Source organism: Microtus pennsylvanicus, chromosome 4, assembly GCF_037038515.1.
Source record: "Microtus pennsylvanicus isolate mMicPen1 chromosome 4, mMicPen1.hap1, whole genome shotgun sequence".
NCBI lineage: Eukaryota > Metazoa > Chordata > Mammalia > Rodentia > Cricetidae > Microtus > Microtus pennsylvanicus.
In genome coordinates this window covers 10,078,569-10,104,644 of record NC_134582.1, presented here as the reverse complement: position 1 = coordinate 10,104,644, position 26,076 = coordinate 10,078,569, and the positions used below count along the sequence as shown (strand labels likewise).

At 46.1% G+C, this 26,076-nt stretch overlaps 1 protein-coding gene across 3 annotated transcripts in view; it reads left to right on the top strand.

The window, feature by feature from the left end:
- The window catches only part of Loxhd1 (lipoxygenase homology PLAT domains 1), a 136,446-nt gene extending 112,237 nt beyond the window's left edge, over positions 1–24,209 (top strand). For all 3 annotated transcript variants that reach the window (XM_075970805.1, XM_075970804.1, XM_075970803.1), the window contains 4 exons: positions 8,201–8,371; positions 12,942–13,074; positions 14,140–14,298; positions 23,729–24,209. In XM_075970805.1, coding sequence (XP_075826920.1) covers positions 8,201–8,371; positions 12,942–13,074; positions 14,140–14,298; positions 23,729–24,209 — 944 coding nt within the window. The remainder of the gene's footprint in view (positions 1–8,200; positions 8,372–12,941; positions 13,075–14,139; positions 14,299–23,728) is intronic.
- The last annotated feature ends 1,867 nt before the right edge of the window (positions 24,210–26,076 follow it).

The following is a 26,076-nucleotide window of genomic DNA, read 5'->3' as shown; positions in this document are numbered from 1 at the left end:
TACCCACAGTTCCCTTTTTCTGCTACATCCTTCTGCATCCCTCAGAATCCAGGTTAGTTATCAAGTTCTTTGAGAATTTTCCCAACTATGCTGAATGAAGTTAGATGCCATCTCCACTCCTGTGCTCTCTATAGATACCTCTATTTTTAGTATGCTGATTGTGATGGTCTTGCCAATTACAATTGACAGACTTCCAATCTCTAAAGGATGGGGACCTTGTTTGATCGGCATTCCCAATGCCAGGTTTGTTCTTATAGGTAGCTAATAATTCTGTGAGGGAGTAAACAGGTCAACCTTCTATGCCAGCTTCTTGCAGCTTCTGGATCTGGGATGAATGGCTCCAGACTCTTTTCTAGACATCATGGAGAGCTCTTCCTCTTTTCTAGGTATTTGAATGGTTTCCAGATGTAGCAAATCATGTCTGACATTTAGTAAAGTGTTTTTGCAAAGGGTAAGAGGGTAGGTGGTGTAGAACCAATAGTGTCTTCTTCTGCTCCTCAAATTCTTTCTCATCCAGAATGTCAGAGTACAGTTATATTTGGAAATGGAATCTTTATGGATACAGCTATAGAACTCATTTTAAATGACATTATTATTGATCTAGAGTGGGTTCTAAACCCAGAGATGATGTGAGTTCCTACAAGAAGAAGAGAGATCATGGAAGGATGCATGGGAGGCAACATGGGATCAGAAATGTAGCTAGCCAGCTGCTGTAGGCCAAAAGACACCAAGGATTGCTGGGAGTCACTGAAGCAAGAAAAGTCAGAGGAGCTTACTCAAAGAAAATGGACACAGCTTATCTTCAGAATTCTGGACTCCAGAATCATGAAATAATATGTTTCTGTTGTTTTTCTAAACAACAGTGACTTTTTGTGGTAGTTCCAGGAAAATAAAACAACAAGGACAAACCTTTAAAGAACAATAAAGACTTCCCTGGGTCCCAGTTCAGTCTTGTGTCTGCTGCAGAGGATCTGCTGCTGATAGAAAGAGAGCCAAGTCACTGAGACCTAGAAAAACACAGTAAACCAGGACACAGCTTCATCATGAGCTCAGTGTCAGAGAAGCTAGTTGCCACAACTTAAGCACAAGGCTGAATGGTCCAGTCATTATGCTTAAGATGGTATCAACTTTAGTAGGTTGGGTCTCCACAGCCTCACAATCAATCTTGTGAGAATTAGGGGACAGAAACAAGCCATTCTCTATGCTTGGAAAAAAGGAAACAGTCTAGTGCTAATAGAACCATTGACTGGCTTTGACTCACACTCTGGACTTTCCGCTTCATTTCAGTCACAGGCGTTCTGCCGTGTGTTGTGAGCCCAAACATGCATCCTGCCATAACTGTATTTCCCCACCACTGGTTAGAAGGTGTTTTTATGTCTTCACCTCCTCACTGAAACTTATTGTCCAGCCTTGTATGAAATTCTTTCAAAACAGTTGACCTATATGTAACTGAATTCTGTCTCTTTACTTGACTATCTTAGTTAGGGTTTCCACTGTTACAAAGAAATGCCATGACTAAAAGCAGCTTAGGGAGACAAGGGTTTGTTTCAGCTTTTAGTTCCACATAACAATCTATCACTAAGCAATTCAGAGTAAGAACTCAAGGCAGGAGTTGTGATGCAGGAACTGATGCAGAACCCATGGAAAAGTGCTGCTTACTGCCTTTCTTGTCATAACTTGCTCAGTCTGTTCTCTTATAGCACACAAGACCACAAGTCAAAGGGTGGTACCACCCATAGTGAGCTGGGCATGCCCACATCAATCATCAATGAAGAAAAGACACCATGGCCTTGCTCTTAGGTCAATCTTTTAGGGGAATATTCTCTGTTGAGATTTCTTTTCTAACATGACTCTAGCTTGTATCAAGCTGCAGTAAAACCAGCCATCACACTTGTCTTGTGGCTCCATGAGTTCTGCTGTCTTGGCCATTGTTCTTTCCATGATGTCAATCCACTACCTGTTATATAACAGGGAATTAATGTAGTTTAGTAGAATTGAAATATATCTTTCTTTAAGGATCTCAAATCCTTCCATGTACTTTTTGCCTTCACCATAGGAGATTGCTTCCTCCAGGACTAAAGATTTCTTTAAATAATAATAATAATAATAATAATAATAATAATAAAAGGCTCTGGTCATAAATCTCAACTGAACTCATAATTAAGACCTCTAGATGCTTACATCACTTATCCAGACAGTTGTTGTGCACATATCTAGACTTTCTTGTTGTATATTCTACTGTGCAAAAGCCCGGCATCAGTTTATTCTCTTTCATTGCCGTCAAAAGCCTTCAAGAGGAGGGAGTGCATTCAGCACTACGGACAGCGCCATTACTGCCACACAGTAGCTAGATGCTATAATCTCATTCGATCCTAGACTCCCTAGAGACCTTGACGACGCTGATTTTTGCTTTGGATATCAAAGACTATCTGGTGGCTTTGTCCTAGGAGGACTCTTGGATTCAAATATATCCTGAGTTGTTGACGTGATTCGCTTTCCCTTATAGGCAGAGAGATGAGGCACCCTTTCCAATCAGTCCTGAAAGCAAGATAATACCATGGGCAGGTGAACCTGTGAGGCTGGGACGTAAGTCCTGATAAGAATCAGGTCATCTGCTCAATTCTCTGCAGTAGCTTTCTCTTTCAGGGATGGATATTTAGACGTTCATAGAGGCTAAAGCCTGCTGAGTATGTCTTTAATGGCTCTCTTTGCCATACTTTCTTCATATTAAAAATTTTCTCCCAACTCCATCTCTTCCTTGCATAGAAATGTGTGAGGGTGAATGTATTCTGCTTGAGATTCCTTCACCAAAAGGTAAAGATTCTAAACAAATGTATTTAGTTAGCTTAAACCATAACGCTCTTCTCATCCCCTGGATCTGTTACTGGGGGTGTAAATTAGTAAAACTTTTGAGCTTTGGAGAGAGTTATTTAATTTAGTGAAAACTTTTGAATGTGCACAGAAGTCAAGAAAATAGCAACATCAGCTCCCACAATCATGCTTATCACATCGACTTTAACTTTTTGGTTTTACCCTTCATCCTTGCTGCCAAATCCCAGGGGATTTCCTGTGGCAGCCTCTATGATGAAGCCCTTGTGTGTGTTTTAGAAAGATAATAGCTAGAATCTTGTATTCTTCCATATCCAGATCTCTCCAATACTTCCACAGCTCACTTCAAAGCATCCATGATCTTGCTGAGGAAATGTGAGTCACCCAGATGGGCTTTTTGCTTCTTTCGAGTTATTTTTAGGGAAGGTGTTGCTTGGTGAAGTGAATCTTTCTACCTGAGAAGAATCTCAATGGTTTGCACTGGATAAAAATACTGACAGTTGGCTTTTTGAAAGTGAAAATAATTTATCGCTTCTATGATCGTGGAATGTTAAGTAATACGATTAAGAGGTCATAAGACACAATTCCCAACCCTTGAAGTTAGAGAAGTCAGACATGAATATAAAAATAATCTTAACAGAATTAAGGCATAGTTACAACCCCAGCAGCAAAGATTTCTCTGGATATCAGTGTTCATGGCCAAGAGTACAAACATGATACAGTTTGAACTGGAAACATCCCCCATGGGTTTATATTTTAAACAATCTCCAGTTAGCAGCCCCACTTTGAAGGCTGTGGAGCCTTTAGGAAACTGGACCTGGCTGGAGGAAATAGGGATGGCTGTCATTTGTTCTGAGTCTGCCATCCTGTAAGATTCTTTACCATGCTTTCTTGCTGTGTGAACCCCACCCTGCCTTCCCTGCTGGGAGAACCCTATCCTCTGAAACAGTGAACCCAAATGAACCCCTCCTTAAGTTGTTCCAGCTGGGTCATGGTGATGATGAAAGTAGCTAAACAAGGGGCAGTGTGGGCATGGGAACGGCAGAGAGGCTCAGAGGCCATTAGAGCAGAGCCATGTTGTGCAGAGAAGAAGCAGGTACTGACCATAGAGGAATAACTTGTCGCCATAATGAGGAGAGGAGATGCCAAATGCAGACCTAATGAATCTATCATATAAGGGTTGATTGAAAGCTGCTAAAGGAAGCATGGAGCCCTTCATCCCACCAGACGCGGAAAGTCGCTAGACTCATGGGCAGTAAGGAGCGTGTGGAAGTCCAAACTGTTACCAGCCTCACTCTCATTCAGCCTGTCCCCTCCTATCTGGGACATTGGCACCCCACAGTGGTTCAGAGTTGCTAGACCTTCTACTCAAGGTGAATTTTAGGACATTTGGGGTATAATACTCAATAGTACTAGGACAGACCTACCTCCTAGGTAAGGCTGTAAATTCCTCTTCTAGAACTGCCACATCTGCTGTCTTCCTGTTCTCTCCTGTTCAGACTTGGTGTGGACTCACTGTGTAATAATCTTTACTGGATAGCACACCGTAGTTCAGGCCAGCCTCCTCATCTCAGGGGCTTGCAACCTCATTGGCAAAGACAAGCAATATGATAGAGAATGATGAGAAAACAAAGTGGCTTCAGGTTAGCTAGGGGTGAGCACGTGGAGACAGAGCGAGTGTTGAAGCCTCAGGAAATCCTGCAAACAGAGGCCCTTTCCCAGAGACCTCAGCCATGAGGCAGCATTGGCACCTGGAGCCTGGAGATCATTCCTTCAGGCAGTGGGTAAGCAAGATCCTGTTAATCAAGGTATCAGAAGTGCAGTTCAGGTAGCAGAGTAGAGACGTGGAAAGGGATGCTGTCCTTGGGGAGCAGCCTGGGACTTTTTCTTGGACTGATAAGAAAGCCTCTGGAGGGTTTATGAGGTGATGTGGCAAAAGCTGACCCATGACTTTGAAATATCATTATGGTGTGTGGGGTGTTGTTAAGAGCACCATGCAGAAGAGAGAAAGTTGGGGAATTCAGCGGCTATCCAGCAGCAAGGACGAGGTCAGCATTTTGGGATCGGTGCATCTCTGATTAATAAAGGGACACGCATCTGTATTCCACTGTGGGGACCTGTGCGGGGCCTTTCCTCTGTGTGTGTAAACACATGGGGACATCGAAAGAGGGACTTGGCAAGAAGTGAGCTCTCTAACAGCTAGTTCCAGGTGATTCCCTATTGGTCCACCAGGTACCTAGGGTCATCAGATAGGCATTAGACTCTGTCCGACACACTCAACATTTCCAAAGCAGGGCAAGAAAATCAACAGAGAATACAAGGAGTCTTGGTTTAGGGGAAAGAGTTGCACTGCTGAGTTCTAACAGCAAAGGGGAACTGGGTGAGGCTGAGACGACCCCTCCTCACACACACTACTCATGGCCGAGCACAAGGTGAGGGGAAGCCCAGCTTCTCTTCCATGTGGATCTCTTTCAACCCAGCCAGCAATGTGTCTCCTCTGCCTGTGCCTCCCTTCTGTGTTCTACTGAGACGCCCCGAGAGAAAGGCTCTGACCCTCACATTCCATCACTCCAGTGCTGCAGGCATGGAGGCTCGTAATTCCGTGGTCAGCTTCACGGCTAACAGGAACTACCTCCAACATGCGGCCAATCTATAAACCTACAGGTGGGATGGGCCCTAGTTTGCAGAAAAGCTAGAAAGATTTATCAAGTACAAAGAGAGTTCACGAATAAGCTAACTCACCTCACGGCTGCCTGATGTGACAGTGTTTTACACCTCACTCCTTCTTCAGTGAAGATCTGATTTCACAAAAAAAAAGAAATACAGTGAGACATAAACAACACCAAAGACCTTTGTAAAAGACATATGAAACCTACAGCTGTAGGAGCTTCTTAAAATAGATGCACAACTTATAAAGGGAGTCTAAATGGAGTCACCTTGTACCAGGGAGTAATGCCTCTCCAGATGTCATAGGCTATGAAGCACAAAGCCGAGTGCCAAGTCTGGGCTAGGGGTTTCATAAAACCATGCAAACTATTGCCATTGCTAATTTGATGCGATGATTTTACTTTGAAGACACCATATACTTGAGTCATAGAAGGCCCAGAGAAATCAGTATGGTTCTAAGCTGGAGCTTTCCTCCCTGCTGGTTAGCTTCCATAGCGCCAGAGGTGCTATGTTGGGAGAGAAAAGTCAACAGCAGTCTTACCCAGCTATGGTACTGAAAGGTACAACAATGACTAGACTGGCATGCTATGCCCATTGCTACAATATTGGCACAAGTGTTTTGAGGATAACCAACTGCCTTATGATTAGATTTAAGACCTATTCCACAAGACAGAACTGATAGCTTATACTGTGAACTGGGCCACGAACCCACGGCTGGGCAGGCAATAGGCCCCAGGGGAGAATTCAGCTTAATGGACACAGTATTACACTGCCCCCTCCACAGTTACCTTTATACAAATGGATTAGTACATCACTCAGCCTTCATCAGAGAAGCGTCTTTTTACATGTTGATAGTACAGACACTAATAACCAGTCAAAGCACAGAGAATACGTGGAGTCCTCAAGCTTTAGTGTAACATCTATGCCACACACCCTAACTTCCGAGGCACAGGGATTGTCGCGAAGATGGAGAAGGAAGATTGTAAGAGCCAGAGGTAGCAGAAGGCTTCTGTGAAATAGTATCTTATGAACGTGGCTGGGGTGGTGCACTCGTCGACTCACAGAGGACCAGCATAAGAGCAAGTCAGCCTAAATCCAGCATGCATGGGGAGGGGCTTACAAATTCCCAGCTCCAGAGCTACTACCAATTGGTGGGTGCTAGGGGGAAGAGAGCCAGCTTCAGATTGAGCCCCTGATCAGGCTACCCATGTTCCAGCACATAGCCCACGCCCACTTGCATAGTGGCAGCACTAAGCATACTCAGTGGGTTTCTGAAAGAATATATGAAGTGAGAGGGAAGTGGTGAGAACTCTGGAGAGGGAACATGAGAATGATTGCAATGGAGGGGATGGGGCAGATTTGATCAAAACCCTGTATGCTTATATATGAGATTCTCAAGCAATATTTTTGAAAATTTGAATAATGCCAGCATATGCATCCCACCCATGAATGTAACATCCACATCCTGAAATCTATAATTATTTCATATACTCTTGGGAACAGAAGCAGGATCTCTAGAGATGTTACTTTGGAATGGTATCTGATCTGAGAGAAAGGTTTCTTTGTAACTGTGGAACTGCCTCAGAGCTCTAGGTGTCCTGAGAGACAGGGGTGTGGGAGTAGAACCCAGCTGGGTGCTGCTTGTGGGACTGCTTTGTGGACCAGTTGTGAGTAGCAAACATTATGGTACAGCCTGCCAAAGCCCTGCGGTTGCTCTCTCTGTGGGACCTGTGATGCTCCACGCTCTCAGTGAGCTTGAGTTAGAGAATGACAGAAACAGTGGTAAAGTCACACACGGCTGTCAAAGCAAACCCACACTGGCCCACACGCCAGCTCTGCTGTGGTGGGGACACTTCTGAGAAAAGCCCTGCCAGTTACAACAGAGAAGCTCCGTGCTCATGATCAGCCCAAGATGTGTCAAATTCAGGAACACATCCCCAAAAATGGCAGCTTCTGGGGCCTTCAATGACTGCTGAACAGGTCAGCCAAGAACCCCCAGTGCAAACCCTAGTTATTCACTCTGCATTCATGGAGCAGCCAGTGATCTGCCCATTTAGACTGAGCACTAAAAACCCTACCGAGACTCGGTCTGTGCATGCACATCCCTGGTCACAGGGAAGAGACACATGTAAGTAAGGGCAACACGAATCTGAACATGTGTACCCAAGATAGGTGCAGGGTACCACGGAGAATGGGGGACTCTTGATGTAGCCTCTAGAGTGATGGAGGAACATCGGGGAAGGGTTCCTGGTGGAGCTAATACCTGAACTGATGCATGGGGTCATTGACAGGAGTTTAGAGAACACAGATCAGGAAGCAGCAGAATCCATCCTTCAGTTAAGGGGCTCCCGAAAGGTCTAGAAAACCTCCATCATAAATCCGATAGAAGCAACAAGCCTTGTCCCTTAGTGAAATATCCATGGTGAACAGATTCTTAGTGGAAGAAGTTTGCAGGAGGAAGGTGTGGCAGTTTCCTGGAGCCCACAACTGAAATCTGATGCATAAATCCTCTAAAGCGTTTTGCAAAGACCCCTGTGTTCCTCAGGTTGGAGGAGTACTTAAAGCCACCTAATCCAACTAGTCACTCCATCAACAAGGATGCCAGACCACAGAGAGGACAAGGAGTTTGTCCAGGGCCACACAGTTATGGATGGAAGAAGGGAGGTGAGGGGGCACTTCCCACTCCCAGTGCTCTCTTCCGCAGGAATATTTCCCGGCTGGCACCTGAGCTATGTTGACGTGAAGGACAACTCCCGTGATGAGACTTTCCGCTTCCAGTGTGACTGCTGGCTGTCCAAGAGTGAGGGTGACAGACAAACCGTCCGCGACTTCGCATGTGCCAACAATGAGATCCGTGAGGAGCTGGAAGAGACCAGTATGTGGTGGGACTGTGTGGGCCCAGCCCACTGTGACCTCAGGGCTGACTTTTCTAGTTGAGGAGGGGTTAGCTCAAACAGGACGGGGGTGTATGTGAGAGCAGGTAGAGAATGGAATGGGAACGAGATGGGTCTATGTGTCTGCAGAGGAAATTCCTCCATAAACTCCCTAAGAGTGGATTATTAGAACTGCTAAGACACTCGTGGCCCTGAATCACAGGTACTAGCGAAGGAAACCCCACTGAAAACAGACTGTAGCTGACCCAAGGGCCAGGCAGGGCAGCTGTGACGCTCTCTCAGGCTATTTTTACATCATGAATTGTTCTGACTGGCGAGTGTGATGATGTCTGCCAACCTGGAGTTTCTAGAAACAGAAGTCAGGGAGAGCAAGGGTTCCCACCAGCCACCTTCTCCCATGGAAGATGCAGAGAAAGAATGAGTGATCAGTTTCTGAGGTGAGCAGCCATCAAAACTTTAGAAGACATTTCTGTAATACCCAGGGCAGCATCTGGGCCTGGTGATGAGAGGAAAGCTCACCAGAGGCAGATCCCAATAAAGAAGGGATTTTTCAGCCAGTTATTAAGGCAGCCCCCCCCCAACAACTTCTCAGCCTCTTTACAGCAGAGTTTCCTTCTCACTTCTCCAGTGTGGAGTCCAGTGTGCGAGTCAGGCGAGCTGTCTTCCGTGGTGTGATGTAGGGGCCTCAACTCTTTCCACCTGTGTCTTTGCTGTTTCTAAGATGTGGCTTCCACATTTCTCGCAAAAAGGAAACTCAGAGGCCCTCTCCCTGCCGTCTTGGCATGCTAACCTGTGTTTTGTTTGGGAGAACTAGTCGCATGACTCTACCAGATGCAAGGGGACCTGAGAACCGTGCCCTGGCTGGGCATCTCTTGGCATCATGACCACTATACACTTGAGAGAGAAGTCGGCATCTTGACTTGGACACTACCTACCATTTCTGCCAGGCCATCCACACTGCCCCATGGTTGACCTAGCTGTCTTGAGAGGCAGTGGAGATTGTGTGAACATTGATGAACACTCTCTCAGAGGGAAACAGAGCTCTCCTTCACTGAGTCTTCTGTAAGGCAGAGAACTTACGACCTGTTTAGAGGATGCGTTCTCTGCTTCTGTAATTGGACTTTCTAAGGGTTATTGGGTGCCCAGTTTTGTTTTGGATGCTGTGGGCGATATACCTTGCTTTGTGACCTACACAGATCCAGAGCAATGTCACTCATGTGTGTCCCCCTCTGCAGTGCTGTGGACCTTGGGGCTCAATGAATGGATGCTGGGTGAATGGAAGCGGCACTCTCTTCACACAGAGCCTTGAGAGACACTCAGAGGGGGAGCTTAAGCTCCTGACTAACGTCAGGATGAGCACTGGGGACTGCTCAGACCATCGGTGTTTAGGAGAGGAATACTCCACGAAGCCCGTCTCCGTTGCCAACTCTCCCTCTCAGATTTCCGAACAGCCAAATGGCTGCCATTACTTGCAGGATTCGGGCTGTTGGGGGTGGAGTGAGTTCTGCGGATGTAGAAAGTAGGAGAGCAGAAGCAGGGAGCCAGGAGAGGGCCTGGCCCCACCTGTCACTGTAGTGACTGTACAGGAAGCGTCATGGAAACCTGCACTGCTCACATGGGGACAGACAGGAAGCCACACCCTTGTTCCCCGGTGCCAGCTGGTCCTGGAGGTCTCACCCACTGAACTTGGTCCCAACTCTCATCTGCCTCTATTTAAGGTCGAGACAAATCCACCCTGGGCAGTCAGAAGTATGCCTCACTCTGACTTCAGAGGACATTCCCATTCCCTCCCAAGTTTTCCTGCTGGTGACCCTGCGGTCATTTTGGGCACCCAGTCTATGAGTCTAAAGAGCCCCTTGGTCTTGAACAAAGCCTCCTTGGTGTGAAGGAATTCTATATCACATTCTCATTGAGCCCTGGACACCCCACATCTACCCTAAAGAGAAGTCAGGATGTAATTTATACCTCTGTGTCAGAAATTAAGGAAAGGTTTTGCAAGGCCCATTGCATGGCTGTAGGATGCCTTCTTCCTATTGGGTTTAGCTGGTGCTGCTGATCTATTATCATATCAGCCCATATCAGCCAGCTTCCTGTTTCTAGGCTTCATCTCCAATTCTCTGAAACTGCTTCAGCCATCTCTGAACATTCACCTCTGCAGGCAACTCCAACATTCACCCAAAGCCAAGAGCTGCCGACACTCTTTATGTATAATCCCAAGGTCAAGGCTTCAGGCGTTGCGTGGTGGTTTTTCCAGGGTCTGGCTTAAACAGCGAAAGTGCATGCTCATGTGTGCAAGTGTGCACACACACACACCTAGGAGAACACACGTCTCTCCTGCTGGAACGCCCTCGAGCTGAAGGGGGCCTTTGCCTTTCCAGCCTTTCGTTTTCCTGTCTGCTACTCTCAACACCCTTTGGGTTTGCTTTGTCAGTTCATCTGCACTGTTTCCAGCTCCAGTGTGTTCCTCTGCTGGCCAGTCTCCGTGGACGGAACACTCACTGCTCTGCGGGGTGGTAGAATCCATCATTCATTGTGTTCTTGAAGCCTCCGTCCTCTGATAGGCCTGACGGAAGCTTCTGGGAGTGGGTAAGGACTCTGCGTGGTACATGCTGGATTCAGGAAATGTGTTTGCTCCCAGAACTTGGAAACCTGAGGTGGCTCTGGCTCCAACTCTGCTGTCCCCAGAGGTGCCACTGGTGTTAGGGTGACTCTCTCTTCTCAGCTTGATTTCCTCCAGAATGTTAGTGCCAGTTTCCCTGAACCCCAGGAAGCTGGCTGCTGGCAGTGCCAGCCTGAATCCTTACTGCTGAATAGCCTCAGAGAAGGGTAGGACATGTCCCGGAGAGAAACTCTGCCCATCCCAGCATGTGGTAGGGAGCTCCCGGGGGGATAAGAGTCCTGACAGGGGGAAGGAGGCAGTAAAATTTGCATGCCAACTGGAAGCACACTGCCCTCCCCTGTATTTTTCTATGGCTGTCAGGTGTTTCTGTCGTTCTTGTCTCAAAACTGCTCATCCATTTATTCTATCTGTATAAGGGGCATCTCAGACAAGCGTTTGACGTGGACTCCTGTATGCTGGCGCCATCCCTGGGCTGGATCACATGCCATGCCTTCGCTCATGTTCTTCCCTCTGCCTGGGAACATCCCTCCATCCTCTCCTCTACTCCTCAGTCACAGCTGTCCTCCAAGGCCACACTCAAGGGCTCCCATCCTCAGAAGGCTCCCTGTTTGGCCCACTCAGCCATTCATTCCTTCCTCCAGTAAATATTTACCCACACAGCAGGGTGTGGGGTATAGGATGTGGGGTGGGGAGGGGGGTCTTGAAGAGATTGCTCAGCAGTTAAGAGCACTTGCTGCTCTTGCAGAAGGCAAGTTCAGTTCCCAGCACCCGCATGGTGGCTCACAACCGTCTGTAAGTGCAAGGTCCAGCACCCTTTTCTGGAGTCCTCGGGCACTGCATGCACATTGTACATAGACATGCATGCAGACAAAACACCATTAACATGAAATAAAAATAAATTAAATTAAAAAATATATTTACTGAGGGCCTGGCAAGTGCCCAAGTGCTGAGCACTGTTGTTGGCAGTTGGAAATTTGTTAATGGGCATGTGTGCCTTTGGGAAGGGGGAGGAAGTACAATAAGCCAAGATGAATAAATGAAATGGTGTATGGTCCTTAAAGATGAAGAGAATAAGAGGAAATAACAGTGAGGCAAGGCAGACCGGGAGTGGTGGGGACCAGGCTACCACTTTAATTAGGGCACTGGCATCCACCGCCCTGAGAAGGCGGAATGGAAAAAAGCGGGAGGAGATGAGGAAGAAGCGGACACGTTCAGGTGGAGAGAGGGCGCGTGGAGGAGCTCAGAGGCTAGAGCGAGCACTAGGAGCTGAGATAGGAGAAGGCATGAAAACAGCTCTTCCCCTAATCCAGTGGCACCCTGGCTCCAGGAGCCCTTGGCTAAGGTGATGTTGTATTCTGTCTTATGGGTGGTCAGGGTTGAGCTCGATGCCTGGAGCTAGAAAGCGAATTCTAGTCACCTGTCTGGTACTCCTGACATTTGGCATCCCTTCTATGGAGGTTGGTGGAGAGGGGCTTATGCATTCATGTCGGGGACAGCAAGGCAGGGGCTACTGTGAGGCTGAGGGAAATGGGGCTGTGTGCTCTCTGGGCCCTTAGCCTGCTGGGTCTTCGCAGGGTCCTTCCTTAGCCAGGCCTGCCTCTTTTCCCTCAGCTTCTGGGGATGTGGTTGCTTACATTTTAGTTTAGTGCTTCATTGGCTGTGAGAACCAGGCCCCAACATCTCTTGAGAGCCCCTCCTAACCTGCTTCCTTCCCCATGGCTGCTGTTCCCATACCTGCCAACAAAGAGGTTGCCCACTGCAGTCCTGGAGTCACCAGTTCAGATTACAGTGCCTGGGTATCAGCAAGGCTAACCTGCCTCCTACACCTAGACTGTGGCCCAAGGCCAGAGAAAATTCCCTGAGGAGGAAGGACTGGCTGATGGCAAGCGGCTGCTTCCTGCCGCTGACCCTCTCCCGCCTCCTCCCTGCAGCCTACGAGATTGTCATAGAAACTGGCAACGGGGGCGAAACCAGAGAGAATGTCTGGCTCATCTTGGAGGGCAGGAAGAACAGATCCAAGGAGTTCCTGGTGGAGAATTCTTCCAGGCAGCGGGCCTTTCGGAAGTAAGGAAGGTGCTTGATGGGGGTGGGGAGAATAATACAGAGACCTCAATAATCTCCCCCACTGAGGGGTTTACAGATGGACTAACCAGAAAGAACTTGTTGAGTACCTACTGTGTGTCAGACCAGCAATTCCCTTGAACGTATTATCTCACGTCCCAACCCAGAGTTCTCCCCTGCTTCTCCTGGGAGGCCTTAGTGGCTTGAACACTGCATCTCTGTTCCTGCCAGAATGACAAAGTCTCCATCCCCCCATTCCCACCCCCACCCCCTACCCCCACTCAACCTCCTTTATCTTAGCCCAGAAAGCTGCCATATGAAACAGAGTGGCTTACAAAAACTGAAATCTCCTTCCCAGATTCTTGACGCTGCTGGCAGATTTGGTGATACTTGCCTCCTGGTTTGCAGATGGGGGTCCTCTCACTGTGTCCTCCTGCAGCAGACGGGGTGCGGGAGCTCCCTGGGGCTTGTTCTATAAGATTCCATTCACAAAGTCTCCACCCTCACCACTTACTCACCTTCCAAAGGCCTCGCTCCAAATTCCGTCACACGGGACTAGGTTCCAACACGCAAGCTTGGCAGGACGGCCCATTCTGTTTACTCAACCTTTTATTCAAGTTCCCCTCCGGTGAGGACAGAGTCTGTGCTCCTCACACTAGTACCAAGAGATTGCTCACACCCTGCCTCCTCACTACCATGTCCTCATGGGTTCAGATTCCATCCAGGTAGATTCCCCAACACCCCCCTACACTCATCGTAAGATTTTTCAAAACTTGGGCCTTAGTAGAGGGTTCTTCCTTCTTCCTCTGCAGCTCCACACCCGGCCAGCTCCTCAGCCTCCCCCAGGTTCCAGCCTGATTAGTGATTACATGCTGCAACCCAGGAGCTGAGGGGACTTTTCATTGTCTCTGTCTTGATTTAAAACTAGCCCAAATCCCTCACAGAATGCCAGGCTGGCTACTGCATTGCACGATCCTTCCATGCCACCCTGGAACACAGTAGGTTTTCCCTGTTTGCCTGCCTCACTAGGCCTGGGCAGCTCACTGATCACGTCTTGCTTGTCTGCAGGGGGAGCACGGACACATTTGAGTTTGACAGCATCTTCTTGGGAGACATCGCCTCCCTCTGCGTGGGCCACCTGGCCAGGGAGGACCGGTTCATCCCCAAGAGAGAACTTGCCTGGCACCTCAAGACCATCACCATCACTGAGATGGAGTATGGAAATGTGTATGTACTGGGCTGAGCCTGGGGTGCAGTGTGGGCGAGAGGGCGTGTGGGAAGGTGTGTCCTCCGAGACCAAGGTTACCTGGTCCGTGGATATAAACCTGTAAGGCAGGACAGAAGAAGCAGCTGTTATGGGCCAGGGCAGTGGTTCCCAACATTCCTAATGCTGCCCCCCTTTAATGCAGTTCCTCATGGTGTGGCGACCCCAACCATAAATTATTTTCGTTGCCACTTCATAACTATAATTTTGCTGCTGTTATGAATCATAATGTAAATATCTATGTTTTCTGGTGCTCTTAGGTGACCCCGGTGAAAGGGTCATTCAACCCCCAAAGGGGTCACAACCCATAGGTTGAGAACCCCTGTGATGGAGGTATCGGAACTATGTATGTATCTGCCACCAGAGACAGGAGACTAGATCATGTGACCTTGGGTGTCTCCTGCCTTTCAATCCAGGAAGGTTCCCTTACCAGAACAAGAAAGGCACACAGCAGCAGCTCTCAGAGCCTTTTCTTTACTGCTTTCCTTCCTTCCTTCCTTCCTTCCTTCCTTCCTTCTTTCCTTCCTTCCTTCCTTCCTTCCCTCCTTCCTTCTATAATGACACAGAGATGAGGCTGGTATGAGGAGGCTTAGGAGCTCTCAACCAGGGTGACTTGTATGGGCAAGAACAGGCCACCCAGGCATTCAATACCACACCTACTTTCCAGGTGCTGGTGGCTTTGCATTTCTGCCATCCGGGTCTTTTGGAGACTTGGCCATTTCTGAGAGAGTAAGAGCTGCCTTAGTAACCTAAGCAACACAGCCACAATTGTCAATTGGTATAGTTAAAACCACTTGGTACTGTTACACCAGACCAGAAAAGACCCTAAGGCAGTGGCTCTCAACCTGTGGGGCTTGAGCTGTCCTTTCAGAGGGTTGCCTAACGCCGTTGGAAAACACAGATATTTACGTTATGATTCATAACCGTAGCAAAATTACAGTTATGAAGTAGCAACAAAAGTAATTTTATGGTTGGGGGTCACCACAACATGAGGAACACATAAAGGGTCACAGCATTAGGAAGGTTGGGACCACTTCTCTATGGCACTGGAAGGTCTGGGAGACGCTGAGAAGAAAAGGACGCCTAGTGGGGAAGGCCAATGCCAAGGTTTACCTGGTAGGGTAAGGCAGAGCCATATGGGGACCACACAACTAGCATCCCCTGGTGGCTTGTAGGCCATCTCACCCAGGGCCACTTCTGGCCTTTCTCCCACCATGTTGCTTCCTAGAACTGTCCCTGCTCTTTCCACAGTGAAGCCCCTCCTGTCCCTAGGAAGGAGGTCACTGCCCACACAGAAGCAACATCCAGGTAGCTCCATCTCCTGTGACTATAGTGAGTAGTGTCTACCATCTTGTTTCCGTGAGTGAAGAAGAGCAATGGCCATAACTTGTATTGATTGGGGGTCTAAGGGACCCCATTGACCAACACTGTGCATTGTCCCTCTGTATTGGATAATCTTATTATTTAATATCTCTCTGTGCGGGTATGTGTATGTGTGTGTGTGCTTTTTCTGCCTCTGTGTGTGTGTGTGTGTGCACGTGTGTGTGCTTTTTCTGCTGGGGATAGAACCTAGAGTCATGCACATGTTACATAGCAAGCATTCAACCACTGAACTGCATCCCCAGCCCTTGGCATTCTTGTTCATCATTAATACCCTGAAGGTTCCAGTAGAAGGATGCACAGAGAGGTTTTTATCCATTTTTTTTAAAAAAACTGAAATCCTATACTGTTTTATCTGAATAGTATAACCAATAGATAATCATTATAAAATTCAAACAAGACCAAAGAGTGGGTAAAAGACAGCAACATGTCCCTAGGTCCTACCCATCAGAGACAGCCATCAGGAGGGAGCATTTAGGGTACCTCATTCTCCCCAATATTTTCTGGTTCCTATGGGTGCAGTGTCCATAGTGACTATGCTATACCTGAGTTTTAAGCCAGTTCATTTCCTTTTTGCTCACTGTTTTCACCTTCATTCTTACAGGCCCCCTCCCCCACATCCAGCCAGAGCCTCGACCCCACTGGCTTTGAGTTCCACATCTTGGGCAATGTTTCTAGTTCTCTTAGGAAACATGTCCTTGTATCTGTACCGGGGAATTTTTTTAAGCCATTTAAAATAATGATATAAATGTGTACCAGATGACTTGGATCAACTCCCAGGAAGTATTATCAAGGGGGGAGACCAAGATGCAGGAAAACACGTTTTGTGCGATGCCGTGCAGAAAAGAGAACACTGACGTCCCCATATGTCTGTGTGTACGTGGGTCTGTCAGAAGGGGTGGAAGGGAGGAAGTTTGGCAGGCTGCACCCTCGGCTGTCATGAGGGTTATCTAAGGTAAGGGTTGGTGCTGCAGTAGGAACCAGAGAGAAAGAGACGCAGCCAAACAGAAAGGAAGAGAGAGACCATACTTGGAAACCCACGCATGTGACCATATCATATGTGCATTTACATTCAATTATGAATATTACTGAATCTGTGCAAAACAGAAGCTCCACATTTTAGAAGAATTTTAAACTGAACAATGAACGTGCATCTTCTTTGAAGATATTCTGGTATGCAAAAAAAAAACCCCAAACACATCAAGTCATAAATCTGATGAGGAGAGATCTCAAAACAACAAAAATTTCCTGTGAAGAACCTTCATTTTTTCCCTTCAAATTTTCTTTCTTCCTTTCTTCCCAGTGAAAATTTTTCTCTGGGCATCAGGGGCCTGAGAGGTGGCTCAGCAGGTAGATGTCTTGTCACCAAGCCTGCTAACCTTGATATTATCCCTGAGCACACATGGTAAGAGAGCCCATTCCTACAGGGATGCCATGACAGGCGCTTGTCCACATTCAAGCACAAAGATACAAAATAAATGAACAGATGCAAAAAAATTTGTTTAATTCTTTATTTGCACCTTTTCAGAGCATATAGGATTGGGTTTTGTATTTCTTTCAAGTACACCATGGGTTTTACCATTTCTCCTCTCTTCTCCTTCATGTACCCCTTTCGGTTGGTCTCCTGCCTCCCCGACTCTTCCTCCTACACCTATGTGTATGTATGTGTATGTATACACATAATGTTTGTATACCTATTTTATAAAAACCTAGGATCTCTAAGGAATAGAAATGTGACTTTTAGTAGTTTGGAGTTTGGCTTATTTTCTTAATATGATGATTTCTTCTTGCATCTATTTTCCAGGAAAAAAAAAAGACAGTTTCCTTTCCTTTGTGGCCAATGAAACTCCATTGTATGTGCATGCCGTAGCCCTTCCTCCGCTCATGTGGACAGGCATGGTTTCATCATGGGGCTCCTGCGCACAGTACTGCAGTGAACATGGATGTGGACTTAGAATCCTTGACTGTTATATCCAGGAGGAGCAGTGCCTGGGTCATGCTATTTTTTTATTTTTTGGAGAAATCCTGTACTGACTTTCACAGTGGCTGGACAGTTTACATCCCACCAGCGGTGTCTAAAGGTCCCCCTTTCCCCACACTCTCACCATTTTTAGAAGCCATTTTTAATTTGTTACAGTCGTTTGGATCAGAGTAATATGGAGTCTCAATGTAGTTTTGATGTCATTTCCCTGATGGCCAAGAATGCTGAACATTTCCCATATTCCCGGGCCATTTTTACCTTATCTTTTAAGAAAAGCTTATTTTATTACTCCAAGTATTGGTTAGGTTGTCACTTCTTCAGAATTTAGTGGGTTTTTTGAAGTTCTTTATATAGTCTGGATATTAATCCTCTGGCAGATGTATCAGTAACAAAGATTTTTCTCACATTCTATGGTTATCACTTCTCCTTGCCAATCTTTTCCTTGTTGTGCTTTTAATTGCTTTTAGATTTATTTTATTTTATGTGTATGAGTGTTTTGACTACACATATGGAATTTACCAATGAATCCATTTGAGCCTGGCCTTGAGAAACTTCACATTTATGCTTCCTTCTCATTGGCTGTTATATGTCTATTTAAGTTGTTTGTATCATCTAGGTTTAATTTTTGTAAGTGTGCACATATAGAAATTAAGCTCTTCTGTATTTTCATTTTTTTGAATACACACAGAGAGAGACAGGGAGAGACGGGGTTGGGGAGGTGGGAGGACAGACAACTTGTGGAAGTTGATTCTCCCTTTCCATCAGGTGAGTTCCTAATATTGAAGTCAGGTTGTCAGGCCCCTTAACAAGCACCCTTATCACTTAGCTTTCTCACAAGCTCAAATATAAGTTTCCCAAGTATGCCTTAATGATCTTCTGAATTTCACTGATATCTGTTGTAATTGATAAGTATTTTAAAAATCCCTGGGTTTTTGTGTGTTTCTCCGCCAATGCAATAAGCCAAATCCAGCCGAATTAATAACACCAAGTTTAATCTGAACAAAGCAACTCCTGGGTGATTCTCAGGGGATGAAAGCAGGAAAGAAACCCCGTGGCGGGTCTAGGGTCTGGGTTTTAAATACCCTGTAGGTACAGTCTTGAGCCTCTCAAGGAGAGGGACTGCCCCTGGGTGGGCTTTCTGAGGGGCGGGGTTTGGAAAGGGAGGAGGGGCCTGAGTCAGAGCTTCTACCTAAACAGTAATGTCTCCTTTTGATATCTAATTTTATTGGTCTGGGTCTTCTTTTTCAGTTGTTAGTTTGGCTAAAGGTTTGTCAATCTTGTTTATCTTTGCGAAGAACCAACTCCTTATTTCCTTGATTCTTTATATTATTCTTTTGGTTTTCATTTCATTTATTTCTGCCTTATCTTTATTATCTCTTTCCATCTACTGATTTGGATTTGGCTTGTTCTGGTTTCTCCTAGGCCTGAAGGTGCATCACTAAACTGTATTTGAGACCTCTCTGATTTTTTTGAATGTAATGATTTGTAGGTAGAAATATCCTAACCCTACTTCCACTGTGTGCCAGTAGCCCTCTCGATCTCCTAGATGAGTCATTTATAATTCAGTATTTTGTTCAGCCCCCATGAGTTATGTCCTATTGTTTCTCTTGATACTGATTTTGTTTTGTTGCAATAAGACAGGATATAATGGAGGAGAGTGGGGAGGGGCATGGGGTAGAGTTTCGGGCGAAAAGGGGGGAGGAAGAAGTGTTGTAATTAAATTATATTTTCAAAAATTGAAAAAAAAGATAGGATATAAGAAATCCTTTGAATTTTCTTGTATTTTAAAGATTTGTTTAGTGTCCTCAAATGTCATCTATTTTAGGGAAAGTTACATGGGATTCTGAAAAAAATGTGTTCTGCAGTGTTTGTGTGGAATATTCTGTAGTTGTCTGCTAAGTCTATTTGGTCTGCAGTGGCATTTAGCTGTGAGGGTTCTTAGGTGTTTTTTTTTTGTTGTTGTTAATTTGATTTGTCTGTCAGATGACGTGTTTGCTGGTGAGAGTGGACTGTTACTGTGTTGTTAATTTGATTTGATGGCGTGTTTGCTGGTGAGAGTGGACTGTTACTGTGTTGTTAATTTGTCAGATGACGTGTTTGCTGGTGAGAGCGGACTGTTACTGTGTTGAGGTAAATCTGCACATTTACATCCATTGGTGTTTGTTTTATAAAGTTAATGTATCAATACTCAATGCATATAGGTTTACAATTACAATATCCTCTTAGTAGACTGATCTCTTAATCAATATGAAGCAACCTTCTTTATCTCTTCTAATTAATTTTGCTTTGAAGCCTATTTTGCCAGCCGTTAGTATTACTACACCTGCTTGCTTTCTAATTCCGTTTATGTGGAATATCATTTTCCATTTTTTTCACATTGAAGCTGTGCTCATATATTGCAGTGAGGTGGGTTTCTTGCAGGCAATAGATAGATGGACCTTATTTTTAAATTCAATCTACTAGTCTATGCCTTTTGATTCGAGGATCAAGATCATTAATATCTGTAGTTATTACTGAGAACTTTGCCCTGGCTACTGTCTTTTTGTTATTTTGTGATATTTGGTATCCCCTTCTTATTTGCTCATATGCTGTTCCAGTGTAGTTATTCTTTCCTGTGACCTCATGGATATTTCTTTCACTACGGTAGAAACAGTCTTTAAAATATCCTCTGTAGTGCTAGCATAGTGGTCATGAATTTCTTTAGCTTGTTTTATTATGAAAAGTTTTTCTTTTTCTTTAAATTATAAAGGATGATTTTGGTGAATATAGTAATCAGGGTCAGTAGTTACTGTCTTTCAGAGCTCAAATATACTGTCCCATGCCGTCCCGGGTTTTAGAATTTCTGTTGAGAAATCTGCTGTTACACCTATGGAGTTGCCTTTATGTATTACTTGGCACTTCACTCTTGAAGTCTTCAATTCATTTCTGTAATCTTCATGTTTTATTTAAAGTTTGATGTGTGGAATTTCTTTTCTGGTCCTTTATGTCTGACATTCTCAATGGCTCTTGTGTTTTAGTGATCATTGCTTCTCTAGGTTTAAGCAGCTTTCTGCCATGATTTTATTGACTATGGTTTCTAAACCTTTAGTTTGAACTTCTCCAATCTCCAAGATTGTGTCTTTTGTGGCATCTTTTAGGTCTTGGGTATGCTGTTGTGCTTCCTTATCATTTTATTTTTGTAATTGTCTGAATTTCTTAATTTATACTTTGTATTCAAGCCCTGATATTCTGTCTTCCACTTAATTTAATCTATTGGTGAATCCTCTGAAGGTTTTTTCCTTACTGAGCTTTTCATTTCCATTCTCCACCTCCCCCATTTTTAGAGTATTTCTCTGTATTGAATGTCACTTTAATAGCCTGTATTGACTTCTTTATTTTATTCTTCAGGTTTTTAAATGTGTGTTCTCTTTGTGATTATTCTGGACTTACATGTTTCCTCTTTGATTTTGTGAAATGTTCTTACCATTCTTAACTATTTGCTAGGATTCTATCCCATCTATATTTACTACAGTTTGTTATAGTGGAATTAGTGATTCTCAGGAGTTGCATTGCTTGATATTTTTATATTTCTTGGGTTTCTGCATTGAGTTTTGTGTATTAGATCAAGACTGAATGCTTCTGGTTACTTTTAATCGTGCATATTTGTCCAGTCTATTTGGAATGTTCAGGTAGCGGTAGGTTGTGGAAGGGTTAAGATGTCATTCATCCTCACTGACCTGGGTGTGTGGCTAAATACCAGGTCTGCATGCTTGCTCTCCAGCTTTGCTCGAAGAGTAGAATCCTGTCTTCATAGTGACCAGAAGCAATATATAGACCTATGAGAATACAGCAGAAGTCAGATTAAAGCAATCACCCTTCAACATAAATAATTTGGGGGGAGTAAGAAGCACAGGTAGAATGTCATATCTTAAGATATTTGTTGCTTCAGGTAAGGAGCGAAGTAAAGACACAGAGTAATGTTAGAAATTAGTGTTAGAGCAACAGAGAAAACGCAGGGGGAGCAAAATGGATAAAGGAGAAGATAAGGCAGCTCCAAGTGAGTGTAGAATCAAGAGAGAATGTAGTAAAAGAATACAGTTGGGGCTGGGCAATGGCTTAGTCAGGAAGAGCTTGCATGCAGGCACGAGGACCTGAGCCTGATTCCCAGTACCCACAGAAAAGCCTGGCATGGTGCCACACACTTGTAATCCCAGTGCTGGGAAAGCAGAGACAGCCAGCTCTCTGAGGTCCAGTAACTGACAAACCTAGACTAATCAGTGAGAGACTCTACACAGATACTCAGGTAGAAGAATTCCATCCAAGGTTGACCTCAGATGGAGAGAGAGAGAGAGAGAGAGAGAGAGAGAGAGAGAGAGAGAGAGAGAGAGAGAGAGAGAGAGAATCAGCAACCTAAAACAATCTCAACACTTGGGAAATGGGGGCAAGGAGACTCCCAATCCCACACCACACCAACCTGTGCAGTCTGTTCCTTACAGGACCTGGGTGCTGATTCTGCCTATGTGAGGACTCTCTAGAGGTTTCAGAGGGAGGGAATTGGTGCTAGTCATTTCAGGGGCATAGGATCCACCTGTGTGTTCTGTGTGCCTAGGGCTGCCTCTTCCTCTGTGGGCTCTCACCTGGGCAGACGCTTGGCGCAGGTGCTGTGGGTCCTGTCTTGTGTGTGTTCTCACGGGGGACGGAAGGAGGGGTGGATACTGGTTTAAATCCTTCCTCTGGGAAGTTCTTCTGGAGGCAGAGCAGATACAGGTCCTGCGTCTGTGCAGGCTACCACAGGTTGGAGGGCAAGTGCTGGTCCTGTTTCCACGGGTCCAGTGGGGACTAAGGACCAGACTAAATTGCCCCTTTGCTGAACACTGCAGTTTCAAGTCACGCTTCCTTCCTCTATTTGATCTAGAGGTATTCTGCCAACAACGTTGCAGTCTAGTCCTGGACACTTGCTCTGGGTTCGCAGTGTGAACCGAGCAGCTGGCCCAGAAGGAATCTCCTAAAGCTGGCTCCTTGCCACTGCTTCTGTGGAGTGCCTCTCAGGATGGCTGCTCTCCAGCTATCCCCGGTGTCTTCACCTCTGGGCACACTTTTCCATTGTTGCCTTCCTGAAGTCATTAGCAAGCACCAGGACTGCTTATTTCAAACTCTGCTGAATTATTAGTGTTGTGGGAACGTTTCCTGTGGAGATGAGCAAACAGCTATTCACTCCAGACAGGAAACCAATGGCAGGACAAAGAAAGGCTTTTCCATCCATGTCTAGACTGGTGAACCAGTGAGTTTAATTGGGGTTACTTAAAAAGAGCTTAAGAAAGTGATAAGCAGCTAAACAACTGGAGAAAAACTTTCTCCTCCAAGAACTGACAACCTAACTGTCTCCAGAGAGGGGCAGGACTTCATGAAACCTCCCATCAGAACCATTAACTACCTACAAATTCTCAAGGAGGGACAGGACCTTATTAGCCCTCCCACCCCTGAGCAATGGTTAACCGTCTATAAATGCTTAGGAAGAGGTGGGACCTCACGTATCCCTCCGCCACTCCGTGAAGGAATGATAATGGGTTCCATCTTGTGTTAGTCTCCTGTGGGTGGGGAAATCACAGCTGCTGAGAGTTCAGAGGGGCCTAGAAGACAGCCTGCTACACCCATTTGGATTGGGAAGAACTGGAAGCAGTTGTTCATTCCAGAGCTAGGGAGCAAAAAGCACAAAGCCCAGTTAACAGGTCCTAGACATTCGTCTTGAAAAGGATGGTGATTTGGACCAGAGCAGAGTCAGCAGGGAGATACTAGGAGGTGGGGTAGGGGAACAGACCAGCTCGTTCTAGATGCATTTGAAAGACAGGACCAACAGGTCTGGGTTTTGGATTTCATGTGGAATATAAAGAACAAGAGCAGAATTAAAAGAAACAAGGAGCAACTGGAAAGATGGGGCATCCAACTTCGCTCGGCATCTTGGTTGGAATGATGGTTGGAGGCTATGGGAGATGAAGGGACCCTCTGGGGCATCTCCTGAACTGATGTCTGTGTGTTCTTTAATGCTCTGCCAGGTACTTCTTTAACTGTGATTGCCTCATCCCCCTCAAGAGGAAGAGGAAGTACTTCAAGGTATTTGAGGTTACTAAGACGACAGAGAGCTTCGCCAGTAAGATCCAGAGCCTGGTACCAGTCAAGTACGAGATCATCGTGACGACGGGCTACGAACCAGGGGCGGGCACAGACGCCAACGTCTTTGTGACCATCTTTGGAGCAAATGGGGACACGGGCAAACGGGAACTGAAACAGAAAATGCGCAATCTCTTCGAGCGGGGCAGCACTGACCGCTTCTTCCTGGAGACGCTAGAGCTGGGAGAGCTGCGCCAGGTCCGGCTGGAGCATGACGCCAGCGGCTACTACTCAGGCTGGCTGGTGGAGAAGGTGGAAGTCACCAACACTAGCACCGGAGTGGCCACCATCTTCTCCTGTGGCAGGTGGCTAGACAAGTCTCGCGGGGATGGCCTCACCTGGAGAGATCTCTTCCCGTCTGTCTGAGATGCTCTGGCTACACCTTTTAACCTCCCCCCTGTATTCTTCAGCCATCTCCCAAGACCTCCAGAGCTGGGCTATGGCCGCAGACCTGAGGTCCGGACTCATCAGAGGCTGCTCCTTGCAAGTGACTGTGGGATCCTCCACCTTTCCATCTCTCAGAGACCCAGGAATTATATTCGTCACATGACATAATCCATGACTATACAAACTATTTTTTTTAATTTCCTTTCCTTTTAATAGCAGTGGTGCCCAGGCTGGGGCTTGCTGCAGAGTGTGGATGGAAAATCGGGGCTTCACTCAGGGGAGACAAGTGGAGAAGAAGAGGTTATCAAGATGTGTATTTTAAGCAAAAACTAATTAACACTTTTTGCCCAAAAAAGCTGGGCTAATTAAATTATTACCAACCACGCCCCACCGAGAACTCATCTGAGCATCTGCGTGCTGAGAAGTGTATGTTTCCCCCAGTCCCAACAAAGCCAGAGGCAAATGCAGACAAACCACAGAAGGAAGTGTAAGGAGAGACGATGGGCTTGTGAAAATCGGATTTTCTTTCCACCACTGAGCAGAGGCCAAGAGAATGGGTGCTCTCAGATCCTGACACCTTGATTATCCCCCACTATCTCTCTGTCTCTCTATCTGCCCCCCTCTTCTGCTCCTCTCAGACCCCTCACCCCCCCCCCATCACAATGTGGAGAGGATCCTCAGCTCAGAGCCCACACCCTTCTCTTTCACATCCCTCTGGCAAGTGCTCCGTGGTGGTCTCACTGTGGAACATGGCATCTCCTGTCTCTAGGGCAGGAAGCGTCCCGTGCTTCCAGTCTGTTAATGATGTGTTGCGTAACTGTTGGCTTCCTGCTCTTGGGATAAGGCAAACCTGGCTCCTCCGTGTACTCTTACATAGTCAAGTTTCTTGCCATCATCTACTTGCTCTGCTGCTTGCTTTGTGTTCCTTAGGGAGCTTGTCAGAGTCTGAAGAAACCATTCCCGAAAGCTCCCAATTAAACTATTGATGCTTCTGCTCATTTGGGTGTAGAGGGCCCCTCCCACCTCTCCATCCACCCTCTCCAGGTTCCTAAGACCTGGACCATGTCTAGCTTGGGAAAGTCACTTCAGCTCCAAGCCCAGAGTGCTGCTCACATCTCTTCCCTCCTGTGCCTCCTCTAGGCTCTCCTCTCTGCTGTAAGTTTCCTTGCTACCCATCCACCCCTTTATCTCACCAGGCCCTGTGTTTGATGCCCTTTGTCTCAGCTTGAGGTCTTTATTCCAGGAAATCGTCCCATTCTTTCTTTCTTTCTCTCTCTCTCTCTCTCTCTCTCTCTCTCTCTCTCTCTCTAAATCTCGGAGGCCTCATGATGTGCCCACACCTATGAATAGTATGTTTGGTGGGTGCCTCTCTAACTGGACCATGAGCCTTCAAGAAGAACCAGATCTAATTCATCTTTGTGCCCCTAGAACAAGGCCCAGGGCACAGTGTGTACTAAACCCATGTGGTACTGGAAGAATAGTATTCAGAAGGAAGGAAGGATAAGTGGGTGAATAAATGTCTGCTTACTTATGTAAGTAAGTGGGTGGTAGATGGAGGGTGGGTGGCTCATGGACGGATGAATGGATGGACAGCTGGATGGATGGGAGGGATAGTGAATGGGTGGATAGAGGGATAAACGGTTTGGGTAGGTTGGTGGATGGTAGACTATAAGTGGATGAATAGGTGGTTGGATATGCTGTTGAGGGGAGATAGATAGATGATAAATAGATAGATAGATAGATAGATAGATAGATAGATAGATAGATAGATAGATAGATACAGCTGAATTATTGTCAGAGCTTACAATACCTTCTTTACTGAGACTCATGTTGGCTCAAGGTCTTG